The 27,501-nt window shown below is 49.6% G+C and overlaps 2 protein-coding genes across 2 annotated transcripts in view; one reads left to right on the top strand and one right to left on the bottom strand.

Annotated features, from left to right (window-relative positions):
• RADIL (Rap associating with DIL domain) overlaps nucleotides 1–14,071 on the top strand; it is an 86,365-nt gene extending 72,294 nt beyond the window's left edge. The window contains exons 11-14 of the mRNA XM_060260871.1: nucleotides 6,584–6,998; nucleotides 10,610–10,749; nucleotides 13,375–13,514; nucleotides 13,897–14,071. Of these exons, the coding sequence (XP_060116854.1) occupies nucleotides 6,584–6,998; nucleotides 10,610–10,749; nucleotides 13,375–13,514; nucleotides 13,897–14,005 (804 nt within the window). The 3' untranslated portion in view covers nucleotides 14,006–14,071. The remainder of the gene's footprint in view (nucleotides 1–6,583; nucleotides 6,999–10,609; nucleotides 10,750–13,374; nucleotides 13,515–13,896) is intronic.
• Nucleotides 14,072–23,504: 9,433 nt separating this feature from the next.
• Nucleotides 23,505–27,501, bottom strand: part of AP5Z1 (adaptor related protein complex 5 subunit zeta 1) — a 36,155-nt gene continuing 32,158 nt past the window's right edge. Inside the window, exons 16-17 of the mRNA XM_060260819.1 lie at nucleotides 25,931–26,145; nucleotides 23,505–24,005 (exon numbers count right to left, since the gene is read on the bottom strand). Of these exons, the coding sequence (XP_060116802.1) occupies nucleotides 23,741–24,005; nucleotides 25,931–26,145 (480 nt within the window). The 3' untranslated portion in view covers nucleotides 23,505–23,740. The remainder of the gene's footprint in view (nucleotides 24,006–25,930; nucleotides 26,146–27,501) is intronic.

Raw genomic sequence — 27,501 nt, forward strand, 5'->3', positions numbered from 1 at the left:
GCTTGTTCACGAAGCCGGTGATGTGCCCTGGAAGATGGGTTATGTGTTCCCTCTCCACCTAGCCCTCCTCCCCTTGGCAATGAGAATGAAGTGTGTTAAGGCGGGGGGGGTCCCCCAAGTTTTTGAGCCTGTAGACCCCTTCAGAATTTTGAGAGGAGGGTGCTGAGCATCACCAGTGGCAGAGTCAAGTGGACCACTTCTCTGCTCACACCTCATGGGAAGAAGGGGGAATGGGACCACACAGTGGCTAAAGCAGGGGTGGCCGAACTTGCTTAATTCTTGCTTAATTCTAAGCACCATATACAATAAATGTCAGATGTTTAAGAGCTGCAAGACACAAATGTCAGATGTATGAGAGCTGCAAGGAAGGAAGGAAGGAGGGGGAGGGAGGGAGGGAGGAAGGAAGGAAGGAAGGAAGGAAGGAAGGAAGGAAGGAAGGAAGGAAGGAAGGAAGGAAGGAAGGAAGGAAGAAAGGAAGGAAGGAAGGAAGGAAGGAAGATAAATGGGGATGGTGGGAGAGGTGGAAAGAAAGCAACTTTAACTTTAAATGCATTCTCCAAGCCAGCCAACAGGCATTGGAGGCTTTGAGAGCCACACAATACATGAGAAAGAGCCACGTGTGGCTCTCGAGCCACAGTTTGGCCAACCCTGGACTAAAGAAAGCCCAAGTGTTTACCAATCTCCATCCTCCAGTGGAAAACCCCCTTCACCTGAACAACAAGCCCAACCTTACAATGTGCCCCGCTGACTTTCTAAAAAGCTTGGCGGGGTGCCCAGGCAAAGTACTGGTACCATGAAGCCCATGGGGACCCCGTATTAAAACCTCACACATCACCCTGAGTTCCTTGATGCAAGGGGCTTTTAACCATTCTGCAACCCCCCTTGGCAGGAAGATGCCTATGTTGGGTAAATAATTTACTCAACCCAGGCATCTTCCTGCCTAGGGGGTTGCAGAATAGAAGCAGGCCTCAGATTCAGCAGGAGCTCATAGGAGCACAGCTCCTGAACCTTTCTGAGGGTTCCCCCTCCTCCTTCCCACCTACCTCGTCGATTGAATAGTAGGTGTAGCTGCATAACAATCCCTGGATTAGGAGAGCGGGCAGCCAGCCAGCCACCAGGGGCTTTGCACGCCCCCAGCAGCCCTCATTAACCCCTAGAGAAATCCATGCCACCCTTTCTCCACTTCTTATGTGATTTTGGGCGGCAAGTGACTTACTGGCCTTTTGACTGGGGGGGGGGTGGCCAAGGAGAGCCCCAGGTGAGTGAAGCCTGCTTGGGCTGGCTGGATCTCTAGCCAGCTCAAGCAGGCCTCGCTTGCCCAGGGCTCTCCTTTCTCGCATTGGGTAGCTTTTGGCTGGGGGGAAGGCGCAGCATATGCTAATGAGTTATGCTCATGATCACCACCTATTTTCCCACAAAACAAGCCCTGGTTAGAAGCAGCCCTAGGTGGGCAACCGTGTTGGTCTGGAGCAGTAGAACAAAGCTTGAGTCCAGGGGCACCTTTAAGACCAATGAAGCTTAATTCGAGGTATGAGCTTTCGTGTGCAGGCACACTTCTTCAGATAGACCCAGGTGGGCAGCTGCAGTGGCACCTTTGAAACCAAGTTTTATTCAAGGTATGAGCTTTTGTGTGTAGGAACACTTCCTCAGATTCATTGGAATGGAAGTGAACAGTTCACATATATAAACAGATGCCTCTCCGTAGGTGAACAGCAAACTAGCATACAACTCAATGAAGAAGTTTTTACATATGCAGAGGCCAGACTGCGATGTCAAGCTAAGTTTATATAGTCACTGGGTTACCATTTGTTTGGATTTTATTAGGGAAGGGAAACATAGTGTACTAATAAATATGTCAAAATAGAAGAGTCTCAATTTATTACTCTTCACAATTAAGAAAGATAACATTACGCATATGTCTCCTATTTTGACATGTTTATTACTACAGTTTTCCTCCTGCTAATTAAATCCAAACAAAATGGTGAACCAGTGACTGTATATACTTAGCTTGTTATTGTTCTTTGGCCTTTCCATATGTCAAAACATCTTCATTAAGCTGTATGCTAATTTGCAGTTCACCTAAGCAGAAGCATCTTTATATGTGAACCGTTAACTTCCATTTCAATGTATCTGAGGAAGTGTGATTATGTTTACAAGATTATGCATGGGATAGAGAAGGCAAATAAGAGACAATATCAGAACTGTTGTAAATATTGTAGAATATTATGAAAGACATCCAGAAAAGGAAGTAGTATCATTCTTTGCGGACGCAGAGAAAGCATTTGATAATTTAAATTGGGATTTTATGTTTGCCGTAATGGAGAAAATGGAGCTGGGAGAAAGCTTTATAAGAATGATAAAAGCAATATATACTGAACAACGTGCAAGGTTATGTATAAATGCTGATCTTACAGAAGACATGACAATTAGTAAAGGTACAAGACAAGGTTGTCCACTTTCCCCACTGTTGTTTATAATGACTCTTGAAATATTACTGATGCAAATTCAAGAAGATAAAGAAATAGAAGGATTAAAAGTAAAAGGATTTACTTACAAATACAGAGCATTTGCAGATGATATAATGTTTATAAATGAAAACCCCATACAAGTCACACCTTTGTTGTTAGCCAAAATACAAGAATATGGGGAGTTGGCGGGACTTTGTATTAATAAAGAAAAATCAAAACTTCTATGTAAAAAATATGCAAATAAATAAGCAACAAGAATTGCAGAGACTAACGGGCTGTGAAGTTACTTCCAAGGTAAAATATTTGGGTGTGGAGATAACAATGAAGAATATTGATTTGTTCAAAAATAATTCTGAGAAGCTATGGCGTAAAATGGATGAAGATATGTTAAAGGGGAATAAACTTAATTTGTCACTGTTGGGTAGAATAGCCGCAATTAAAATGAATATTCTACCAAGAATAATGTATTTGTTTCAAACTATTCCGATTGTGAAAGACAGTAAACAATTTAATAGATGGCAAAGAAAAATTTGTGTGGGCGGGGAAGAAACCAAGAATTAAAATGAAAATTTTAACAGATGCAAAAGAGAGAGGCAAATTTCAATTACCAGACTTAAAATTACCGTATTTTTCGCACCATAAGACGCACTCCCCCCCCCCCAAAAGTGGGGGGAAAAGTGTGTGCGTCTTATGGAGCAAAGGTACCGGTACGTACCTTCCTCGGGGGGGGGGGGGGCGATCCGCTGCCTCTGCCTCCAATCCGGCGCTTCCCCCACGCCTCCCTGCCTGGCTCCATCTTCTTCCAGCAAGCGCTGGGATCGCTCCACGTGGCCCCACCGCAAACCCAGTGCTTCGCGAGCGCCGGCTGTGGAGGGGGCAGCGTGCTTCCTCCTTGCCTGTGTGCCTGGCTCCATCTCTGATGCTTAAAGCAAGTGCTGGCATCGCTCCCTCCGCCCTCCGATCCCAGCGCTTGCTTTAAGCATCACAGCAGAAGCCAGGCACACAGGCAAGGAGGAAGCATGCTGCCCTCTCCACAGCCGGCGCTCGCGAAGCGCTGGGTTTGCGGTGGGGCCACGTGGAGCGATCCCAGCACTTGCAGAAAAAAGATGGAGCTAGGCAGGGAGGAGCGGGGGAAGCGCCGGATCGGAGGCAGAGGCAGCGGATCGCCCCCCAGGAGGAAGGTGCGTCCTATCGTCCAGAGCGCCTTATGGTGTGAAAAATATGGTATATCATGAAGCAGCTTGCTTAGTATGGATAAAAGAATGGATAATGTTGTTAAACAAAAAACTCTTAGCGTTGGAAGGTCATGGAAATAAATTTGGCTGGCACGCTTATATGTATTATGGGAAAAAAAGATAGATGGCTTTTTCTCTCACCATTATATAAGAAACAGCTTGCTAAATACATGGATGAAATATAAGAAATATGGAGATGAGAGAAAACTGTTATGGATAGTGCCAGCCGAAGTGATAAACATAACAGCTGAGACGGGTGAAGAAAAGTGGTTGTCATATAATCAACTATTAAAAATACAAAGTGGCAAAATAGAATTGAAAACTGCTGAAGAGCTGAGTAATAAATATGATTGGTTTCAAATGCAACAAATAAAGAGCTTGGTGGAGAATGACATTAAAACTGAAGGAATAAGAAAAGAGCAAACAGAAATGGAAAAAGTTCTTGGAGACAACGAAAAATTAATTTCAAAATTATATAAATTACTTTTAAAATGGTCTACGGAAGATGAAGTAGTGAAATCTCAAATGATTAAGTGGGCAATTAATGTAAATAAAGAAATACAGATGGAAACTTGGGAATATTTGTGGAAGAACTCTATGAAGCTTTCGACGTGTCATAGTATTAAAGAGAACTGTTTTAAAATGATGTATAGATGGTATATGACTCCTAAGAAATTGGCAAAGATGAATAATAAGATGCCAGACAGATGTTGGAAATGTAAAAAACATGAAGGTTCTTTCTACTACATGTGGTGGACTTGTGAAAGAGCAAAAAAGCATTGGCAGATGATTCAACAAGAAATTTCTAGGATCTTGGGATATGAATTTAGGAAAGTTGCAGAGACTTTTCTGTTGGGATTACAAATGGAAAAATTTCCAAAAGAAGATAGAACTATAATTTGGTACTTGCTTTCAGCTGCTAGGGCATTATATGCGCAGTTGTGGAAGCAATAAAAAATACCAGAGAAATGGGATTGGATTGTAAAAGTTATGACATGGAGTGAAACGGACAAATTAACAAGAATTTTAAGAGACTATGATTTAGAAGTTTTTAAGATGGAGTGGAAAAAGTTCAGAAGATATGTAGAAAAAGAGTGAAAACTAAAAGGACACTGGACAATTTTTGATATTAAGTCTTAGAAAAAAGTATATTAATTTTTGTTTTTATTAGTTAAGGGTACCTTTAAATATTAGTACTTTAAGTAAATAACACTGGCGGGGGTCAAGTAACGGGGGGAGGGGTGGGTAGAAAGTAATATATGGGATTGATAAAAGAAGTTATTAATGATGCAAGAAATATAATTTGTTACCATATGTTACCAAATAAAATTGTTTTAACATCCGAGAAGGTAGAGAAAGAAGCACTTTCCTCCCTTTCTCACAATCCGAGAACTCGTGGACATTCAATGAAATTGCTGAGCGGTCGGGTTAGAACAGATAAAAGGAAGGACTTCTTCACCCAAAGGGTGATTAACATGTGGAATGAAGGGGGGACTGGATAAACATATGGAGCAGATAAACATATGGTCCATCAGTGACTATTAGCCACAGTGTATTGATGAAACTCTGTCTGGGGTAGTGATGCTCTGTATTATGGGTGCCTGGGGGGTGGGGGCAAAGTGGGAGGGCTTCTAGTGTCCTGGCCCCACTGATGGATCTCCTGATGGCACCTGGGTTTTTTGGCCACTGTGTGACACAGAGTGTTGGACTGGATGGGCCATTGGCCTGATCCAACATGGCTTCTCTTATGTTCTTATGTGACACAGAGTGTTGGACTGAATGGGCCATTGGCCTGATCCAACATTGCTTCTCTTATGTTCTTATGTGACACAGAGTGTTGGAATGGATGTGCCATTGGCCTGATCCAACATGGCTTCCCTTATGTTCTTCTGTGACTCAGAGTGTTAGACTGGATGTGCCATTGGCCTGATCCAACATGGCTTCTCTTATGTTCTTCTGTGACTCAGAGTGTTAGACTGGATGTGCCATTGGCCTGATCCAACATGGCTTCCCTTATGTTCTTCTGTGACTCAGAGTGTTAGACTGGATGTGCCATTGGCCTGATCCAACATGGCTTCCCTTATGTTCTTCTGTGACTCAGAGTGTTAGACTGGATGTGCCATTGGCCTGATCCAACATGGCTTCCCTTATGTTCTTCTGTGACTCAGAGTGTTGGACTGGATGGGCCATTGGCCTGATCCAACATGGCTTCTTTTATGTTCTTATGTGCCTGCACACGAAAGTTCATACCTTGAGTAAAACGTAGTTGGTCTTAAAGGTGCCACTGGACTCTAATTTTGCTCTAGAAGCAGCCCTCTTCTTTTTGGCAGCCATGAGGCTCCTGAAGTTCTCTCCAGCTCTCCAAATTAGTGGGAAGTTTTTTGGTCTGGGATTCAGATGGACCCTTTATTATTTATTGATAGATTCATCAGATTTATATCCCGCCCTTCCCCCGACAGGCTCAGGGTGGCTAACAACGGTTTAAAAACACTGGCAATTTACAAACATATTAAAATTAAATATATATAAAAACATTTCCATACCTATTAAAAATCCAAGACGGCAAGCTTCTGATTTCCATTATATTAGTTCAGGGAGATGGTCGATGCTGAAGGTAATAGCCGCCTCCCCCTAACCGTTAAAGGCGAGTTTGAATAGTTCGGTCTTAACAGGCCCTGCGGAACTGTGGCAGGTCCTGCAGGGCCCTGATGTTCTCGGGGAGGTCATTCCACAGCTGAGGCACGTGTGTTTGTGTGTGCGGTGGGGGAACGGTGTGATCAGCGTGGTTGCAGAAACCGGCCTTTCCCACTGCAAGTGATAAAACTACCCCCGAAAACAAAACGTGCCCCCACTTCTTGTCTTTGTGTCTCCCCCTTGCAGACAGAAGCTGTCAGCTGCCAAACCACTCCCCGCGTGGCTTCAGAGACTCCCCCGGTGGGAAACTCCCTCGGCCGGGCGAACCGCAGGCGGCCCACGAGTTGCGCCGAGCCAAGAGCGGAAGGGAGTCCCCTCGTGGTCACGGGCACAAATGGATCTGCCCAGGATCATGACCTCTGCGAGACGCAGCTCCTGGAGAGCCTCCAACAGGTGCACCTCCAGGCCCAGCCGGGGAAGACCAGCAGCTCCAATCCCGTCGTGATCACAGCCGACCTTTCTTGCTTGCTGACCCCGCCCAACACGCCCCTGACCGTTGACCCCGTCAACCTCAACTTGACTCCTGAGGGCATCCCTGGGAAACCCGGCGCGGATCCTCGAAGGAATGGGCTCAGCGGCAGCAAAACCATAAGCCCAGAAGGTGAGCTGGATCCTTGGGGGTTTTTGGATCTACCTTAAGGGCTTGAGAGCCAGTTTGGGGTAGTGGTTAAGTGTGCAGACTCTTATCTGGGAGAATGGGGTTTGATTCCCCACTCCTCCACTTGCAGCTGCTGGAGTGGCTTTGGGTCAGCCATTGCTCTCGCAGAGCTGTCCTTGGAACGGCAGCTTCTGGGAGAGCTCTCTCAGCCCCACCTACCCTCACAGGGTGGGGGGGAGGAAGGTCAAGGAGATTGCGACTGCTCTGAGACTCAGATTCAGAGAGGAGGGTGGGATTTAAAGCCAACATCATCATCTTCGCTGCATGGTCGAATATTTAGGTTGAAGGGGTTTGAAGCAAGTTTCTGCCCCTTTGGATCAACCTCCCTCCCTTTTCTGTTCCACCTCGCAGCTAATCATCCCAGGGTAGATTCAGGTGGGCAGCTGCGTTGCTCTGAAGCAGCGGAACAAAGTTGGAGTCCAGCGGCCCAACAAAGTTTTATTCCTGGTATAATCTTTTGAATACCTGGTTCTTATACCAGGAATTAAACTTTGGTGTAGTGGTTAAGAGCAGCGGGCTGTAATCTGGAGAACCAAGTTTGACTCCCCACTCCTCCACGTGCCGCCAGCTGGGTGACTTTGGGTCAGTCCCAGTTCTCGGAACTCTCTCAGCTCCACCTGCCTCACAGGGTGTCCGTTGTGGGGAGAGGAAGGGAAGGAGATTGTAAGCTGCTCTGAGGGAAGAGTGGGGTATAAAGCTAACTCTTCTTCTTAAAGGCGCCTCTAGACTCAAATGTCATCCTAGGGTAGAAGAGAGAGAGGAGAGGAAACCCCCTTCCCCTAACGGCATGAGGCCCGTGCACTGCACACAGACTTCTTAAAGCAGGGAGGGTTTAAGTGTTTAAAAGGGGGGAAAAGAAAAAGGGGGGAACAGTGAATAATAGAAACAAATTGAGAAACGTCTCTTTAAAAATTTAAAAAAAAATCGGCGACAAACCCAAATATACTCACCTATAGTTAAAATTACAGTCTGGGTTTTTTCGAGCAGGAACACCGTTCTGGCTGGCTTGGTGTCAGGGGTGTGGCCTAATATGCAAATAGGTTCCTGCTGGACTTTTTCTGAAAAAAAAAAGCTCTGTGCAAAACAATGGGGGTGTGGCCTAATATGCAAATGTGTCCCTTCTACAAAAGAAAAGCTCAGATTACAGTAAATGCATGATCACATACTCATACCCAATCATCCTATTTTTCTAAAATTTAAAGTTCTCTTTAGCCCTCAAATTCACAGATCAATTCGGGGTTGTTGTTTTTTTTTTAATTTGCATGCAGAAAGTCAACGAGGGGCTTCCAGTTGGCAATAAAAAGAAACAATTCAATAAAACCATATAAGAAGATGATGTTGATATTGGATTTATATCCCGCCCTATACTCTGAGTCTCAGAGTGGTCACAATCTCCTTTTATCTCCCCCACCCCCCCACAACAGACATCCTGTGAAGTAGGTGGGGCTGAGAGAGCTCTCACAGCAGCTGCCCTTTCAAGGACAACTCCTACGAGAGCTATGGCTGACCCAAGGCCCTTCCAGCAGGTGCAAGTGGAGGAGTGGGGAATCAAACCCGGTTCTCCCAGATAAGAGTCTGCACACTTCACCACTACACTAAACTGGCTCTTTCTAGACATCACAGCCCCACGTAACAACAGACTAAGGGTGGAGTGGGCTGGATGAGGGGAATAAGGTTTACTAATCCAGACTGCAGGTAGGAAAATATAATTGATGAATGCTTTCTAATGATTTGGGTGGGGGGAGGGAAGAAACTCCAGGCACGCAGAAAACTAGCGAACAAGAGAACTGATTTTTTTTGTTCAGTGATGTTTTCTACTTGTGAGCAGTTTTCTTTCAAAGGGAGCCTTCCAGGAGAAACGGCAGGGCCCACTCTTCCACCTTATCCCCCTGCATGCTCAGAATCCAGTCTTGTATGTAAAGCATCCAAGCGAGAGGTGAGGCTTGGCTTGCCCGTAGCTCCTTGCAGGACATCTGGGGACTGAGCATGCCTGCCTTTGAACCAAAAGGCGGCCCCTGCAAAAAAAATCTGAGGCGACGTGGCTTGCCAAAAGCTCTCCAGGCCTTCAAGGCTGAGAAACGCAAAGTGTTGCAATTTTTGTCCTCGGAGGTGGAAGCAGCTGGGCAGAGGCCCTTGCCAAGTCCATCTGGAGCCGCAGGAATCCGGCCACGGCGCAGGGCTGGGCTCTGTGGCTTTGGATGCTCTCCTCTTAGCTCCCCGCTGAAACGATCCAAGTCGGTTGTTCTCTTTTGGGGGTCTAGGTCGTGAGAAGTTTGAGGGCTTCTGCAGCCGTAACCAAAGCCACAGCTAGCCGAGGCAGCCTTTCTTCCCGTCTTCAAGCATGAACTTGAAGTTCAGGCAGTCTTGAAAACACAAGAAGGTTTGCCATTGAGCCAGCCAGGTTTCTCAGTTTACAAGTTTGGTGGCAGGACCATGCACTGAACATGTTTGGAATGCTGAAGGCCAGTTGATGCACCCAGAGTAATGTGGGAATCATCTATCATGCCTGTCCAAAAGGGCGTAAGCCGGAGAAAGAGCACGGGAGGGCAGCTGAGATGGTTGAGGGGTTGGAGCATGTTCTCTGCAGGGAAAGAAGAAGATTTTGGATTTATATCCCGCCCTATACTCTGAATCTCAGAGTCTCAGAGCAGTCACAATCTCCTCTACCTTCCCCCCCCACAACAAACACCCTGTGAGGTAGGTGGGGCTAAGAGTGCTTTTACAGCGGCTGCCCTTTCAAGGACAACTCTTGCGAGAGCTCTGGCTGACCCAAGGCCATCTCAGCAGGTGCAAGTGGAGGAGTGGGGAATCAAACCTGGTTCTCCCAGAGAAGAGTCCGTGCACTTAACCACTACACCAGACTGGCACAACCACTACACCAAAAGGCTGACTAGGACCTGAAAAGAGATGATTAACAGGAGGGCATGAGAGAGGTTTACAAGATTATGCCACAGGGTAGAGCAGTGTTTCCCATTTGCAGGCTCACGACCTGGTACCAGGCCACAGAAGCCTCAATACCAGGTCACCAGGGGTGGCCCAACTGCCCCCTCCTCTCTTTATTTTCGGCACTGCATGCTGCACTGCACTCCAGTCCCAGCCCCCCAAGCCGCCGCCTGTAGCACTCAAGAGAGCACTACAGACACTCCACACTGGCCAGAAGCCCTCCCTCATCCCTCTATGATCTTGGGAAACATCCGAGAGGGCAGGGAAAGCTCCTGGCCGGCGCACAGTGTCTGTAGTGCTCCCTGATCATCCTCTGCCCGGACCATGGGGAGAGAACCAGGCCGCAGGAGGGTGGAGGGAGTTTGGGAAACCCTGGGGTAGAGAGAACGGACACTGAGAACTCCTCCTCCCAAAATTCTAGGACTCAGGGGCATCCAACAAAGCTGAATACTTTACTCAATGAATGATTAAAACTGATCTCTGGAGATGAGTTATAACTCCAGGGGATCCCCAGTTCCCACCTGGAGGCTGGCATCCCTAGAGGAAACCGAGGCCACGCTCCAAGCACAGGCTACAAGCTCCTGGACTCGTCTTCTCCCTTTCTTCCCCAGGCTCTTCACCGACTCCGTACGACTTCCCCACGCCGGCCTCCTCCAGCCGCAGCTCGGCGACGGACGACTTCTGCTATGTCTTCGTGGTGGAGCTGGAAAAGGGGCCCATCGGCCTGGGGATGGGGCTGATCGATGGCCTGGTGAGTGGCACTGCCTCGAGCTGCTGTGTTCCAACCGGCTCCGCTGTGCCCAGAATGAATCAGTTCCAAGACCCCAGCATATAGAAAAGGGGTCCCCCACATGACACCTGTGGGCTCCACATCACCTTTCTTGACACCCACCAGGGCTTTTTGCACCAGCAGGAACTCCTTTGCATATTAGGCCACACATCCCTGATGGAGCCAGGCCTCCTGGAGTTTACAGTAGGCCCTGTAAGAAGAGCCCTGTAAGCTCTTAAAAGGATTGGCTACATCAGGGGTGTGTAGCCTAATATCAGGGCTTTTTGTAGCAGGGGCTCCTTTGCATATTAGGCCACACCCCCTGATGGAGCCAGTCCTCCTGGAGTTTACAGTAGGCCCTGCAAGAAGAGCCCTGTAAACTCTTAAGAGGATTGGCTACATCAGGGGTGTGTGGCCTAATATCAGGGCTTTTTGTAGCAGGGACTCCTTTGCATATTAGGCCACACCCCTATTATGTAGCCAATCCTCCCAAGAGCTGACAGGGCTCTCCTTGCAGGGCCTACTGTAAACTTCAGGAGCATTGGCTACAACAGGGGTGTGTGGACAAATATGCAAAGCAGTTCCTGCTACAAAAAAGTCCTGGCACCCACTAAATGTTTCTAGAAGGTGAGTGGGGCCGGATGGGGCTTTTAAACAACTTCTGATAGGCCGCTGGAGTTTTGATGGACCCTACAGATTTCTTAAAAACATTTTGTTAAAAGTATTTTTATATTTTTATGTGCATATGTTTGTGAGTGTATGTGTGCACCTGGAAGGCATGGTGACCTGTAGTGATTGACCCCTACTGGGGGCCTGGAGGATATTCAGGCTGAAGAGAGCCTGTCCTTGCTCTCCTGACTGCTGGTATTCCAAGGAGGGCTCCCATCCAAGCACTTGCCAGAGAAGAACCTGGAAGTCCTGGTGACCTCTGGTGACTGACCCCTGCTGGGGGCTGGAGGATATTCAGGGAGGTGGCTGAATAGAGCCTGTCCCTGCCTTCCCGACTGCTGGTATTCCAAGGAGGGCTCCCATCCAAGGACTTGCCAAAGTCGACCCTGCTTAGCTTCTGAGATCTGAGGAGATCAGGCTAGCCTGGGCTTATCCAAGCCAGAGTGGCCCTACAGATTTTTAAAAATATTGCTTTGGTGGCGGTGGCGGCGGCAGCCGCCACAGCACAAGGATTTTCACCTTGGGCCTGGGGTTAAGCTGCGGCAGCCATTTTGTGGTTGTATCCTCCATGCTGCGTCACTTCCCAAGGTGTCTGCCGGCTCAGAAAGCTCGGGGATCCCTGACGTGGTACGTTGACCCAAGCAGCGTTAACGGGAATGTGCCAAGGTGACATCACAACAGGACGCCACAGGGGATTCCTGGAGCTTTGGGATAATAGATCAGACTCCCACCACACATTTGCCCAGCACCTTTCCTTCCTTGCCTCCCGCAAACTTGGCAAAACGTTGTTAATTCAGAAAACTGTCCTGCAGCTCCCCTGGCCTTTGGAGTTTCGCACTGTGGGTGTTTTCAGACTGCAGCTTCTTCGTCCCGGTGGCTGGTTTGAACTGTCGTTTTAAGGTTGGAAGGACGGGTTACGCTTTACGTTTTGGGTGGAAGTTTTGTAAGTCCTCTCGGCTGTTGAGTGGGACAGAAAGGCAGACTACCGAGGCAGGTGACTAGCTGGGCTGGTCCGAAGCGACAAGACAAAGTTTGAGTTCGGTGGGGGCACCTTTAAAACCAACAATGTTTAATTCTGAGGATAAGTTTTCGTGTACAAGCTCGCTTCTTCAGATAACGTCGAAATCAACTTTCTCAAGCCTTACATATAGGTAGGTGGGCAGCTGTGTTGGTCTGAAGGGATAGGTTTAATTCTGGGTGCGCATACACACTTCTTCAGATACGGCTGAAACCGACTTCCACAAGCTTCCCCTATAGGTAGAGAAGCTCAGGTGGGTAGCCATGTTGGTCTGAAGCAACAGAATCATGTTTGAGTCCAGTAGCATCTTTTGAGACCAACGAAGTTTTATTTTCGCTGTTGTGTGCATGCACACTTCCTCAGATACAAGTGTGCATGCACACGAAAAGCTTCTACCCAGAACTAAACTTTGTTGCTCTTCAGGGTTCCACCGGACTCAAAATTTGTTCTAATGCCCGACGTTGCAGCCACTGACTCCTTAATTGCTCTCTGCCGGCAAACCCTGGTTTCTCTGTCCTTCTCCCGGAGACGGTGTGGCTGACCTCAAAAGTTGGAACCACAGAGCCACACGCTGCCTCCTCTCTTCTTTTGCCTCTCCTTCCTACTCTGAGCCAGTTTGGTGTAGTGGTTAAGTGCGTGGACTCTTATCTGGGAGAACCAAGTTTGATTCCCCGCTCCTCCACTTGCAGCTGCTGGCATGGCCTTGGGTCAGCCATAGCTCTGGCAGAGCTGTCCTTGAAAGGGCAGCTTCTGGGAGAGCTCTCTCAGCCCCACCCACCTCACAGGATGTCTGTTGTGGGGTGGGGGGAGGTAGAAGAGAGTGTGAGCCACTTTGAGACTCTGAGATTCAGAGTATAGGGCGGGATATAAATCCAGTATCATCATCATCTTCTACTGACCCCCACTTCTGTCTTTCACAGCACACTCCCTTGAATTCTCCTGGGATCTATATCCGGACTTTGATCCAAGATAGTCCCGCGGCGGCTGACGGCAGGCTCTCCATTGGGGATCGCATCCTGGCCGTTAATGGCACCAGCCTGATCGGTTCCGATTATCAAAGGTAGGAAAGAGGGGCGCCGGAGCTGCAGAGTCAGGGTTGAACTGGTGGCGACCTGGGGGCTCTGTGGATCACCAAGGCTGGTGAAAAGGGCACTTTCACATGTGGGAAATAGTGCAGTTTCAATCCACTTTGGCAACAATCTGTAAGTGGGTTTTGCCATGGCACTCAGTAAAATCCAGAAGCAAAGTGCATTAAAATGGGATCGGAAGTGCATTATTTAGTGCGTGTGAAAGTGCATTATTTAGTGTGTGTGAAAGTGCCCAAAGTGTGTGTGTCGGGAAAATACAATTCTAATTGTGCTTATATTTGGGGACTAACAATATACATCCCCATGTGAATCTATGGAAGATTTTTCACCCGTGTTTTCTCCCTCCCCTTGCAGTGCCGTGGACCTCATCCGATCGGGCGGGAAGAAGTTGCGTTTTCTGGTGGCCAAATCTGACCTGGAGGTAGCCAAGAAAATCAGCTTCAATTCTTCTCCCACCCCATGAAGCGTCGCATCGAGAGAACCCTCCCGGAGTCTCCCTCCTGCTGACGCGGCAATGACAAACCAAGCCGGCGGGGCAGAGACAGCGGGGCAGGGACGTGCGTCAGACATCATAGGCGCTGCGTGGAGTCCCGCCTGGTTGGGACAGGAGCAGAAGCTGGAGACCCAGGCTACTTTTCCACAAGATGCGCTCCAGCGCAGATAATTAAAGCACTTTCGAGAAGAGAGTGGCCGTTGTCGAGTTCCGGCGTCCGTCGGTTCGTGAGCACAGGGGCCTGAACGACCCAAGCAGCCCTCCGGCTCTTTCCCAGAGGCACATCTCCTCGCTCGCGGGACGTCCAAGGGTCAGGCATTGCGAATTCCCACCCACCCCCACCCTCCTGGCCATAACGTTCGTCATCTCCTGCCTGACAATCACGGGGATAGCCCAAAGTTTTTGAAGGCTACCCGTAGCTCCGTCTCCTACTTGCACTTTGGACTTCCATAAATTATTTCAGCATTGAGATGCGTCTGTTTGGACGGGGGCGGGGGGAAGCCACAGACTCTGCCATCGAAGCGAGCAGATCTCGCGTGCGTCTCCGCTCGTTCGAAAGACCTCTCGGTCCCTCTTCGGTTTCCCACACCTGGCTGGATTTGTGGGCCGTGCAGAAGGAACGCTTTCCAGTAAAGAGTCATCTGATCACCTATGGCAAACAGGGTAGCTTTAGCGGAGCTCCGTGCGCTTTTAAATCAAAGTTATCCGATTTATCTTCAGTAGGGTCCCAAGCGCCAGATGGTGGCTGGAGGTACCCTGGGATTACATCTCTGAGTCGCAGAGATCAGTTCCCCTGGAGCGAATGGCTGCTTGGGACTTTATGGCATTCTACCCCCTTGAAGCCCCTCCCCTCCCCACACCCCGCTCTCCCCAGACTCCACCCCCAAATTCTCCAGGAATTTCCCAACCCAGAGCTGGCAGCCTTAAAGGCCAGGGAAACAAGTAGGCTAGTGTAAGCACGTTCTGCATGTTTTCACCTTTTCAAAGGACTGAGTTGGGCGTTTTTTAAGCCCCTCGACGGGAATCGGGGTGCAACTTCAGAGGGCGATCCCCCAAGAGCGCCCAAAGGATGTCCGTGAGTTCAACATAGTCTGGAGAGCCAGTTTGGTGTAGTGGTTAAGTGCGCGGACTCTTATCTGGGAGAACCGGGTTTGATTCCCCCGCTTGCCCCTGCTGGAATGGCCCTGGGTCAGCCGTAGCTATCGCAGGAGCTGTCCTTGAAAGGGCAGCTGCCGTAAAGAGCTCTCTCAGCCCCACCCTCCTCACAGGGTGTCTGTTGTGGAGGAAGAAGAAGATTGTGAGCCGCTTTGAGTCTCTGATTCAGAGAGAAGGGTGGGGTATAAACCTGCAATTCTTCTTATTAAACATAGCATGCTGGTGCTGTTCTCCTTATAGCAAGAGTTCTGTTCTCTTACAGCAGGGGCGGCCAAGGGTAGTTCTCCAGATGTTTTTTTTGCCTACAACTCCCATCAGTCCCAGCCAGCATGGCCATGCTGGCTTGGGCTGATGGGAGTTGTAGGCAAAAAAAACATCTGGAGAGCTACCGTTGGCCACCCTTGTCTTACAGCAAGAGCCGTTCAACAGTGGAAGTGGCTATCAAAGGAGGTGGGCAGCTCCCCCTCACCGGCAGCCTTGAAGCAGCAGCTGGACAAACATTTGTCGGGGATGCTCTAGGCTGATCTCGCATTGAGCAGGGGGTTGGACTAGGTGGCCTCTACTAACTCTGTGATTCTCGGATTTCTAGCACAGATGTGCAGAACTGGGGCGAATTCCGCTCGGTGCATGCTGCTTGCTGGTAAAGAGGCCGCCCCTTTGCCTGTCCCAAAGGGTGGAACCTGCAAAAGACCAACTGCCGGTTTATGGGCTGGGGTTAGGGTTGCCATGTCCAGTTTAAGAAATATCTGTGGACCTGGGGGGCAGAGCCAAGAGACTTGGGGGGTGGAGCCAGGAGCAAGGGTGTGACAAGCACGACTGTGCTCCAAAGGGAGTTCTGGCCATCTCATTTAAAGGGACCGAACACCTTTTAAATGCCTTCCTTCCATTAGAAATAATGAAGGATGGGGGCACCTTCTACTGGGGCTCATAGAATTGGACCCCCTTGGTCCAGTCTTTTAGAAACTTGGAGGGACTTTTGGGGAGAGGCACCGGATGCTATGATGCAAATTTGATGCCTCTACCTAAAAAAATAAATAAATCTCCCCTAGAGCTCAAGATACTCATGGATCAGAGAGCCAGTTTGGCGTAGTGGTTAAGTGTGCGGACTCTTATCTGGGAGAACCGGGTTCGATTCCCCACTCCTCCGCTTGCACCTGCTGGAATGGCCTTGGGTCAGCCAGAGCTCTGGCAGAGGTTGTCCTTGAAAGGGCAGCTGCTGTGAGAGCCCTCTCAGCCCCACCCACCTCACAGGGTGTCTGTTGTGGGGGAGGAAGGGAAAGGAGATTGTGAGCCGCTCTGAGACTCTTCGGAGTGGAGGGCGGGATTTAAATCCAATATCATCATCATCAATATCAGTTCTCCGTGATACCCTATGGGAATCGGTCTCCATAGGGAATAACGGAGTGCCCAGCAGACGTTTCTCCTCCCCCCCTTCCTGCTTTCTGATGACCCTGAAGCGGGGGGGAGGACCTCCAAACCGAGGGATTCTCTGCCCCCCAAAACAACATAAACCACGTAGCACTATAACGAGGCCTAGAACAATTTTATATTTACGTAACAAGCATATCAGTTCATAACAAGTTCAGAAGAAAGACAAATCCCATTCGCTGTAAGCCTGTCGTTTGTCGTTTGCCGAGCACGCCTTCCTCTTGCAGTGCCCTTCCAGGATATAGTCCAAATAAAGGTAATTGGCAAGCAAACCTTTTTTTAGATGAAATTATGTCGTAATTTCAAAGAAGAAAAGAGTGGGACCGGTTTCGGTTTATCCAACCGGTCCCGCTTTTCTCTTCTTTGAAATTACAACATAATTTCATCTAAGGAGGTTTGCTTGCCAGTTCCCTTGATTCAGGGGTCATTTTGTAGAAAAATAGGTGGTGGAGCTCATCCAGGGATTGTTATGCAGCTGCACCTACTATTCAATGGAAGAAGAACTGCAGATTTATACCCCGCCCTTCTCTCTGAATCAGACTCGGAGCGGCTTACAATCTCCTATATCTTCTCCCCTCACAACAGACACCCTATGAAGTGGGTGGGGCTGAGAGAGCTCTCCCAGAAGCTGCCCTTTCAAGGACAACTCCTACAAGAGCTATGGCTGACCCAAGGCCATTCCAGCAGGTGCAAGTGGAGGAGTGGGGAATCAAACCTGGTTCTCCCAGATAAGAGTCCGCACACTTAACCACTGCACCAAACTGACTCTCCAAATGGAGAAGGTAGGTAGGTGGGAAGGAAGAGGGGGGACCCTCAGAAAGGTTCAGGAGCTGTGCTCCTGTGAGCTCCTGCTGAATCTGAAGCCTGCCTTTATTTGGACTATATACTGGAAGGGCACCGCAAGAGGAAGGCGTGCTCAGCAAATGACAAGACAACGCTTACAGCAAACGGGATTTTTTCCCTTCTGAACTTGTTATGAACTGATAATGTGTGTTATATAAATACAAAACTGTTATACACCTCGCTGTAGTGCTACATGTTTTATGTCATCTTTTACTTAATCATTGTTTAACTGTGGTTCCTCGGTTGTGTAAACCAACCTGGGGATTGGCAACCTTAGCTGAGGTCCAGTTCTCTAGGGTTCTGCGGGGCAGAGGAAGTTTGTGGCAAAGAGTGTCCCGGGGTTGTTCAGGGGCTCCGGCTCCCAGTTCGTAGGCAGGCGATCCTCCCCACCAAAACATCCTTCTCGACCAGGCAGCTGGTTTAAATTGTCGACATCCCCAGAGCCTGAAAGAACGGCTGGGCTGTTCCATCCCAACCGCCCCGTGCCAAGAGCCACCGTGGCTGAGAGGCTGCTCGAAGAAGCAACACTGCCACCTCGTGGCTCAGAGGTGACCTGTCAGCCGGAGGGCCTCCCCTCTCCCAGCTGATTTCCACCTCGCCCATTTGTGGAACCAGCCCAGCCAATAAGACAGCAGCGGGGACATTTGCTCCATGCTTGCCTGACAACAATAACCCAGGCAAAAACCACTCCAGCGTTTCCCCCCCTTCAGTGACAGCACTGTCAAAAACCTCCGGGAAAGGAAAGGTCCCCTGTGAAAGCACCAGTCGTTTCTGACTCTGGGGTGACGTTGCTTTCACAACGTTTTCATGGCAGACTTTTTACGGGGTGGTTTGCCATTGCCTTCCCCGGTCATCTACACTTCCCCCCCAGCAAGCTGGGGACTCATTTGACCGACCTCGGAAGGATGGAAGGCTGAGTCAACCTCAAGCCGGCTACCTGAAAATCCAGCTTCCACTGGGGATCGAACTCAGGTCATGAGCAGAGCTTAGGACTGCAGTACTGCAGCTTTAACACTCTGCACCACGGGGCTCTTAAAAGCCTCCAACCCCACTACAAATGCTTGAGCCAAACCGAGTTGTGATTGCTCAGCTATTGAAATATTCGCTAACCCAACTTGGTCGCCATCTGGGGGGAGCTGTCTGCCCCTGGGCTGAAAGTGGGGCGCAGAGCAAGGGGGAAAGGGGGCTGCAGAACACAACGTGGATTGGCATAACCAGCATGGCTGCAGCCTGAATTTCCTGGCTGTCGGCCCCTGAGCCCCCACGGCCAAACCTTTCAAGCAAACCACAGATTTATACCCCGCCCTTCTCTCAGAGCGGCTCACAATCGCCTTCTTCCCCCACAACGGACACCCTGTGAGGTGGGTGGGGCTAAGAGAGCTCTCCCAGAAGCTACCCTTTCAAGGACAATTCTGTGAGAACTATGGCCGAGCCAAGGCTATTCCAGCAGCTGCAAGTGGAGGAATGGGGAATCATAGAATCATAAGAGTTGGAAGGGACCTCCAGGATCATCTAGTCCAACCCCCTGCGCAATGCAGGAAACTCACAAACACCTCCCCCTAAATTCACAGGATCTCATTGCTGGTAGATGGCCATCTAGCCTCTGTTTAAAAACCTCCAAGGAAGGAGAGCCCACCGCCTCCCGAGGAAGCCTGTTCCACTGACGAACCGCTCTAACGGTCAGGAAGTTCTTCCTAATGTTGAGCCGGAAACTCTTTTGATTTAATTTCAACCCATTGGTTCTGTGAGGTAGGTGGGGCTGACCCAAGGACAACTCCTGCCAGAGCGATGGCTGACCCAAGGCCATCCCAGCAGCCACAAGTGGAGTGGGGAATCGAACCCGGTTCTCCCAGATAAGAGTCCACGCACTTCACCACTTAACTGGCTCTCAAGACAGCAACGTCCATACGTTGGCCTTAACGAGCTGTCTGAATGAAAACCCCACTCAAGTAAAGCAGAGATTCAGGAGGGATCTGTCGGCAAAATTCTCCGCATTTGAGTCGGTTCAGTTCGTTCTCCGTTTTGTGCTAGACGAAAGGCAGCTGAGCCTTGTATAGGCCAAACGAAGGGCCCACCTAGTCCAGGGGCCGGCCTGAGGCTAGAAGTTTTATTTCGCCGTTGAGCAGTCCTGCCCTCCAGGGGGCTCCCTACTCCCTGGCCAAAACCCTCTAAGCCAGCTGATGTAACTATGTATAGGGGGAAACTGCACTTTAAAGACCTCAACGTTGGGATACAACCAGCACCAGCATCCCAGGCAGCAGCACAGGACAGCAGCGTGAGCAATTACAAAAAAAAAAAAAGAGAGAGTTGAAACTGCTGGCTTAGAGTCGCACAATTTATCGACAAAGCCTCACGTAAGGCCCTAAATACTGTGAGACCTCCAGGCGAAGAGCCGTCGAGAGGGTGGCGTTTTATCTAAAACCAAAACGCAGCTAGAAATTTCCAGTCCTTCGCTGGGTCTCCAACACCCTTGGCCTAGTTGGAGCGAAGGAGGCCTGCGGGCTCCCGAGAGCTGCGATGACCTTCCAGTTCCATCGGTGGGATTCTTCTCGTGATCGGTGTTAATACTTGCATCCTTAAACTGTATGAGGTTACAAAACGGCATCCTAAAAGGAGAAGGCTGGGCGTGAGGGGGCTGGGGTGGGCGGGTTCGAACTTCAGCCTTCCTGTATCGAAGGACAAACTGGATACAGTAAAAGTTAGCATCTGTTGTAACAACCGGTCTGATCGGTCATATTCCACATGTGCAGCAAAATGGTGTGTGTGTGTGTGCGCGCGAGTGAAGGGGACACAGAATTTGTACTGTACTGGAATTAAGAGTCACAGTCTCAGCAGATGCTTTTTTGCTTTTTGTATTTGTGGGTGTGCGCGTGTGGGAACCTTAGAAGTCATGATGACCTCAAGCGATCGACACTGAGAGCCAGTTTGATGTAGTGGTGAAGCGTGCAGATTCTATCTGGGAGAACCGGGTTTGATTACCCCACTCCTCCACATGCACCTGCTGGAATGGCCTTGGGTCAGCCAAAGCTCTTGTAGAAGTTGTCCTTCAAAGGGCAGCTGCTGCGGGAGCCCTCTCAGCCCCACCCACCTCACAGGGTGTCTGTTGTGGGGGGAGAAGATAGAGGTGATTGTGAGCTGCTCTTGAGTCTCTGATTTAGGGAGAAGGGCGGGGTATAAATCTGCAATTCTCCTTCTATTGGAGGCCTGGAGGATATTCAGGGAGGTGGCTGAATAGAGCCTGCCCCTGGCCTCCTGACTGCTGGTATTCCAAGGAGGTCTCCCATCCAAGTACTTGCCAGAGAAGAACCTGGAAGTCATGGTGCGACCTCTGGTGAGTGACCCCTACTGGGGGCCTGGAGGATATTCAGAGAGGTGGCTGAATAGAGCCTGCCCCTGCCCTCCCGACTGCTGGTATTCCAAGGTCTCCCATTCAAGTACTTGCCAGAGAAGAACCTGGAAGTCATGTGACCTCTGGTGAGTGACCCCTACTGGGGGCCTGGAGGATATTCAGAGAGGTGGCTGAATAGAGCCTGCCCCTGCCCTCCCGACTGCTGGTATTCCTCAGAGGTCTCCCATCCAAGGACTTGCCAGGGTCGACCCTGCTTAGCTTCCTGAGATCTGATGAGATTGGGCTTGCCTGGCTATGCAGGTCGGGGCGTTTTTTTCTTGATTACTATGAATGCAACAATTTTAAGTTGCTTTAAAACAAGGTTTGAGTCCAGTGGTGCCTTTAAGACCAATACATTTAATTCTGGGCATCAGCTTTTGCCTGAAGAAGTGTGTGAGCACATGAAAGCTTATTCTCAGGATCAGCGTTCCCTCGAAGCTGAGTTAGCCTGAGCTAGCTCATCGGTTTTTAGCCTCCAGCTCACACGTTTTTTGTCTTAGCTCAGGGGAAAATGGCCCCAAAGCAAACTAATTCATGCAGTAGCCTATGACTTTCATGCCGGTAGCTCACGAAGTAGAATTTTTGTTCACAAGACTCCACAGCTTAAGAGGGGCTATTGCTCAGAATTAAACTTGGTTGGTCTTAAAGGTGCCACTGGCCTCAAACTTGGTTCTGTTGCTTTAGACCAGGGGTCCTCAAACTACGGCCCGCGGGCCAGATGCGGCCCGCTGTGGACGTTTATGCGGCCCGCCGGGTTATGGCAAAATCAGACCGGAAGTGACGTTCGACCTAAACTCGCGTTAGCAACGCACACTTCCGGCACTGGGCTGAGGCGGCGGAGACAGAGTGTGAGGTGATACCGAGGTGAGGTGAGTTCCCAGGCCGGGGTGTGTGGTGTGGGGAAGGGAGAGAGATGCAGAAGACGGAGAACTGACGGCCCACGGCCTTGTACAGTAACGGCAGTCCGGCCCTCCAACAGTCTGAGGGACAGTGAACTGGCCCCCTATTTAAAAAGTTTGAGGACCCCTGCTTTAGACCAACACGGCTGCCCACCTGGATCTAAGTTGCCTTAATTTCTCCCAGCCCCAGCCTGGAAAGAACCAGAAGTTTCCAGATTTCCTCCCACCTCTGAACCTTTTCCACGTTACTCATCTCCCAGGATACCCCTACTCAGAAACACATGTCAGTCACGGTACTGTGGATTCTGGGGGATATCCTATGGTCCAGATTCAGTTCACACAATGCTCTGAACATAAGAGAAGCCATGTTGGATCAGGCCAATGGCCCATCCAGTCCAACACTCTGTGTCACACAGTGGCCAAAAAAAATTATATATACATATACACACACACATATATACACACTGTGTCTAATAGCCACTGATAGACCTCTGCTCCATATTTGTATCTAACCCCCTCTTGAAGCTGGCTATGCTTGTGGCCGCCACCACCTCCTATGGCAGTGAATTCCAAGTTAATCATCCTCTGGGTGAAGAAATACTTCCTTTTATCCGTTTTAACCCGACTGCTCAGCAATTTCATTGAATGCCCACAAGTTCTTGTATTGTGAGAAAGCGAGAAAAGGACTTCTTTCTCTACTTTCTCCATCCCGTGCATTATCTTGTAAACCTCTATCATGTCACCCCGCAGTCGATGTTTCTCCAAGCTAAAGAGCCCCAAGTGTTTTAACCTTTCTTCATAGGGAAAGTGTTCCAACCCTTTAAATCATTCTAGTTGCCCTTTTCTGGACTTTTCCCAATGCTATAATATCCTATTTTCTCTGGGAGTTCACCGCTGCTCTACATGAACCGAGATTGGAAGCACATCCCATATGCTTTGGGGGCTGCATGGGGAAGAGGCGATCAGGAATTATTTGTGTCTGTTTGACACAGATAAGGTCTTATTCAAGTAGGAAAGGGACAGAACTTATTTTTAGCTCGCGGTGCTTTCTGGCTGCCGCTTTTTCAAAGGCTTCGAGACCCAGCAGGGAACCCCAAGGCAATGGCTGCCGGAGAAACATCTCGTCTGATCCCACTGGAGGAAGGGAAGACGGCACAGATCTGACACCCCTGATACTTCCAGTGAATTGGGTCACAGATGGCAGTGAAGGGAAAAGAAATTTATTAACTGTGTAAGAACAGAAGAGAAGCCATGTTGGATCAGGCCAGTGGCCCATCCAGTCCAACACTCTGTCACACAGTGGCCAAAAAAACCAGGTGCCATCAGGAGGTCCACTAGTGGGGCCAGGACACTAGAAGCCCTCCCACTGCTGCTCCTCCAAGCACCAAGAATACAGAGCATCACTACCCCAGACATAAGAGAAGCCATGTTGGATCAGGCCATTGGCCCATCCAGTCCAACACTCTGAGTCACACAGTGGCCAAAAAACCCAGGTGCCATCAGGCGGTCCACCAGCTGGGCCAGAACTCCAGAAGCCCTTCCACTGTTGCTCCCCAAGCACCAAGAATACAGAGCATCACTACTCCAGACATAAGAGAAGTCATGTTGGATCAGGCCAATGGCCCGTCAAGTCCAACACTCTGTGTCACCCAGGTGCCATCAGGAGGTCCACCAGTGGGGCCAGGACACTAGAAGCCCTCCCACTGTTGCCCCCCAAGCACCAAGAATACAGAGCATCACTTGCCCCAGACAGAGAGTTCCAGCAATATGCTGTGTGTGTAATAGAGGAGACTCAGAACGTGTCAATCACGCTAACATAAAAAAAGTTCAGGTTTTGATTCTTCCGCATTATACACAATCCTGTATCCTCTTACCAGGAGGTCTGCCCCTCAGAAGGGTAACCTGCACCCCCTTCCCAAGTTTGCCCAAACGGTGATGGCAAAGACGTCCCCACCGCAGCCGGTGACTCCAACGTGCTTCAGACCTTGCTGCTCAGGCTGGAACGGAACCCGTCCCTCCTTCCAACAGCTGGCTGACCGTCTTCATGGCGAGCGGCAGGGAGACGTGCGCGTCCCGGTGGAAGCGGGGGCTGGAGACCTCGTCTGAGGGCGTCAGCACGAACTGAGCCACGCTGGGCATTCTCAGCAGGTTCGACAGCTCAGTGGCCCGCGTCAGGATGGCTTCCGCGTCCTCGGGGCTGTATCCGGCGGAGGGGCTCTGGACGAACAGCCTCATTTTGGACAAGAAGAGGGACACCCTAGGGCAGGACATCAAACAGTTGCACTGAACGAGCGGGATTTGGGAACCGAGGTTCGAGAAGGGATGATGCCCAAGCACTTAGAGCATGGGTGTCAAACATGCGGCCTGGGGGCCGAACCAGGTCCCCAGAGGGCTCCTATCAAGCCCCCAAGCAATTGGCTGTCATCTGCTTCCTTCTCCCTCTCTCTTGCTTCCTTCTGCATCACAGCTTGCTTTGCCAGGCTGGCTCAATCGCACAGGGGCTACAGAGCAAAACCTCTTTTCTCCATTGGCTGAGGCTCCTCCCTTGGGAAGGAATAGCTTGCTTTGCCAGGCTCTCTCAATTGCACTGCAGAGCTACTGAGCCAAGCCTCTCTTCCTTCTATTGGCTGAGGTTCCCCCCCTCGCTTCCTGGGGAAAGAAGGAAAGAGCCAGAGCTTCCTTTGCCCAGTTCCCTGGATCCCATGGGAGAAATGCAAAGAAAGCATACTTAAGACCAATTAGTGCTAATATTTTAAGCATGTTTTAAGTTTCAAAAATATATATATTTGTGTTTGTCTGTGTTCTTTATACAGTTTATATTTCTGCTAACCTAATCTTAGTTACAGGCAAGGAGAATGAGCTATGTGAGAGGCCCCAGAATTTCACCCTTCAATCCCCCGCAGTCACATTCAACTACTCCTCCCTCCCCGCCTCAAAACTGCCTTCTATCATTTTCTTTTTTAAAAAAAATATGTGTGTGTGTTTAAAATATGTGAGCCTGCCCCTACCCTCCTGACTGCTGGTATTCCACTAGAGGTCTCCCATCTCCCAGAGTCAACTGCGTAGTTTCCAAGATCGAGCTTGCCTGGGCTATCCAGAGCAGGACGCTTCCAACATTTTCCAGTTGACACTGCGTTTGGTTTCGTATTGGTTGGTTTCATTAATAAAGACCGAACATTTCAGGAAGCCAACTCCCCCTATTTGCACTGAGCTGTACAGGGGGCAATGTGGAATCCTAAACCCCGACTAGAATCATAGAACTGGAAAGGACCTCCAGGGTCATCTAGTCCAACCCCCCGCACAATGTAGGAAACTCACAAACACTTCCCCCTACATTCACAGGATCTTCATTGCTGTCCGATGGCCCTCTAACCTCTGTTGAAAAACCTCCAAGGGAGGAGAGCCCACCACCTCCCGAGGGAATCTGTTCCACTGAGGAACCGCTCTAATGGTCAGGAAGTTCTTCCTAGTGTTGTGTTTTAACAATTTATTAATAACATATGGTTACAGAACTTAATTGTAAATTTTCTATACTAACCCATATATTTCAACCCCCCCTCCCTCCAATATTTGACTTCCCCGAAGTTATAAATTTAAATTCAATACTAAAGGTACCGCTAACCAATCAACGTTCAATATTTTTTTTTCTCATTAATACTAAAAAATTGTCCAATGTCTTTTTACATTCCACTCTTTCTCCATATATCCTCTAAATTTCTTCCACTCCTTTTTGAATATATCTAAATCATAGTCTCTTAAAGTTCTAGTTAATTTGTCCATCTCACTCCACGATAAAACTTTCACAATCCAATCCCATTTCTCTGGTATTTTTCCTTGTTTCCGGGAAGTTGTTCCTAGTGTTGAGCCGGAAACTCTTTTAATTTCAACCCCATTGGTTCTGGGGCCACGGAAAACAATTCCACACCATCCTCTAGATGACAGCCTTTCGAGGACTTGAAGATGGTGATCCTATCCCCTCTCAGCCGCCCCCCCTCCAGGCTAAACATGCCCAGCTCCTTTCCTTGTAGGACTTGGTCTCCAGACCCTTCTGACTAATTGAAAACTTGGTCTCCAGACCCCTCATACTAATTGCCCTCTGTTGCATTACTTGTGTACACGGGTGAATGTTCATTCCCCTCTCCATCCCCGCCCCCCCCCCCCCCCCAGTTCCCCGTTTCAAACCTTGGGATCAAGTCCTGGCTGCGCGACGCCAGCTTGGTCAGGGCGGTCATGAGGACGGTGATGACCCGGGGGGCGTGCTTGGGGAGGCTGGCGGAGGGCCGCAGCTGCGTGATCTCAAAGAGCATGGCCTCCAGGGCCTCGAAGAACTTGTTGATCTGCTCCACGGTGCACCGCCGGTCGTGCTGGACCGAGGCGTACTCGCCAATGGCCCACACCTGTCGGAAGGAGAGACAAAAGGACGGTGTCCAGTTCACGCCAAGTGACGGCATCGCTTTGCTCTGCTCTGGTTAGACCTCACCAAGAGTATGCATGTTCCATTTTGGGCACCGCGCTTTAAGAAGGATATGGATAGGCCGGACCGTGTTCAGAGAGGGCAACAAAAACGGTGAGGGGTCTGGAGACCGAGTCCAGTGAGGAAGAAGAAGAAGAAGATATTGGATTTATATCCCGCCCTCCACTCCGAAGAGTCTCAGAGCGGCTCACAATCTCCTTTCCCTTCCTCCCCCACAACAGACACCCTGTGAGGTGGGTGGGGCTGGAGAGGGCTCTCACAGCAGCTGCCCTTTCAAGGACAGAGTCTCAGAACGACCTACAATCTCCTTTACCTTCCTCCCCCACAACAGACACCCTGTGAGGTAGATGAAGATATTGGATTTACATCCTGCCCTCCACTCCGAAGAGTCTCAGAGCGGCTCACAATCTCCTTTACCTTCCTCCCCCCCACAACAGACACCCTGTGAGGTAGATGAAGATATTGGATTTACATCCCGCCCTCCACTCCGAAGAGTCTCAGAGCGGCTCACAATCTCCTTTACCTTCCTCCCCCCCCCACAACAGACACCCTGTGAGGTAGATGAAGATATTGGATTTATATCCTGCCCTGCACTCCGAAGAGTCTCAGAGCGGCTCACAATCTTCTTTCCCTCCCCCCCCCCAACAAACACCCTGTGAGGTGGGTGGGGCTGAGAGGGCTCTCACAGCAGCTGCCCTTTCAAGGACAACTCCTGCCAGAGCTCTGGCTGACCCAAGGCCATTCCAGCAGGTCAAGTGGAGGAGTGGGGAATCAAACCCGGTTCTCCCAGATAAGAGTCCACACATTTAACCACTACACCAAACTGGCTGAAGGAGCCAGTTATGTTTAGCCTGGAGACGACTGAGAGGTGATACGAACACCATCTTCAAGTAGTGTCCTACAGAGGTTCGTGTGGAGTTTTCTGTGGCCCCAGAAGGTCGAACCACAACCAACGGGTGAAAATTAAACCAAGAGCTTTTGGCTAAACGTTAGGAAGAACTTCCTGACAGAGTGTTCCTCGGTGGGAGAGGCTTCCTCGGGAAGTGGTGGGCTCTCCTTCTTTGAATGCTTCCAAACAGAGGCTAGAGGGCCATCTGACAGCAACGCTGACTCTGTGAGCTCAGGCAGATCGTGAGAAGGGGCAGGAAGGGGAGCGATAAAACTTCCACCCGTTAACTCTCAGAGGCAATAGTGTAATTATTTACAGTCTCCAAAAAAGAGACTGCTATGTCGAAATTTTGGGACTGCGCAGAATCACAAATGCAGTTCATTCAAAGGA

This window comes from Heteronotia binoei, chromosome 20 (assembly GCF_032191835.1).
Source record: "Heteronotia binoei isolate CCM8104 ecotype False Entrance Well chromosome 20, APGP_CSIRO_Hbin_v1, whole genome shotgun sequence".
In the NCBI taxonomy this organism is placed as follows: Eukaryota; Metazoa; Chordata; class Lepidosauria; order Squamata; family Gekkonidae; genus Heteronotia; species Heteronotia binoei.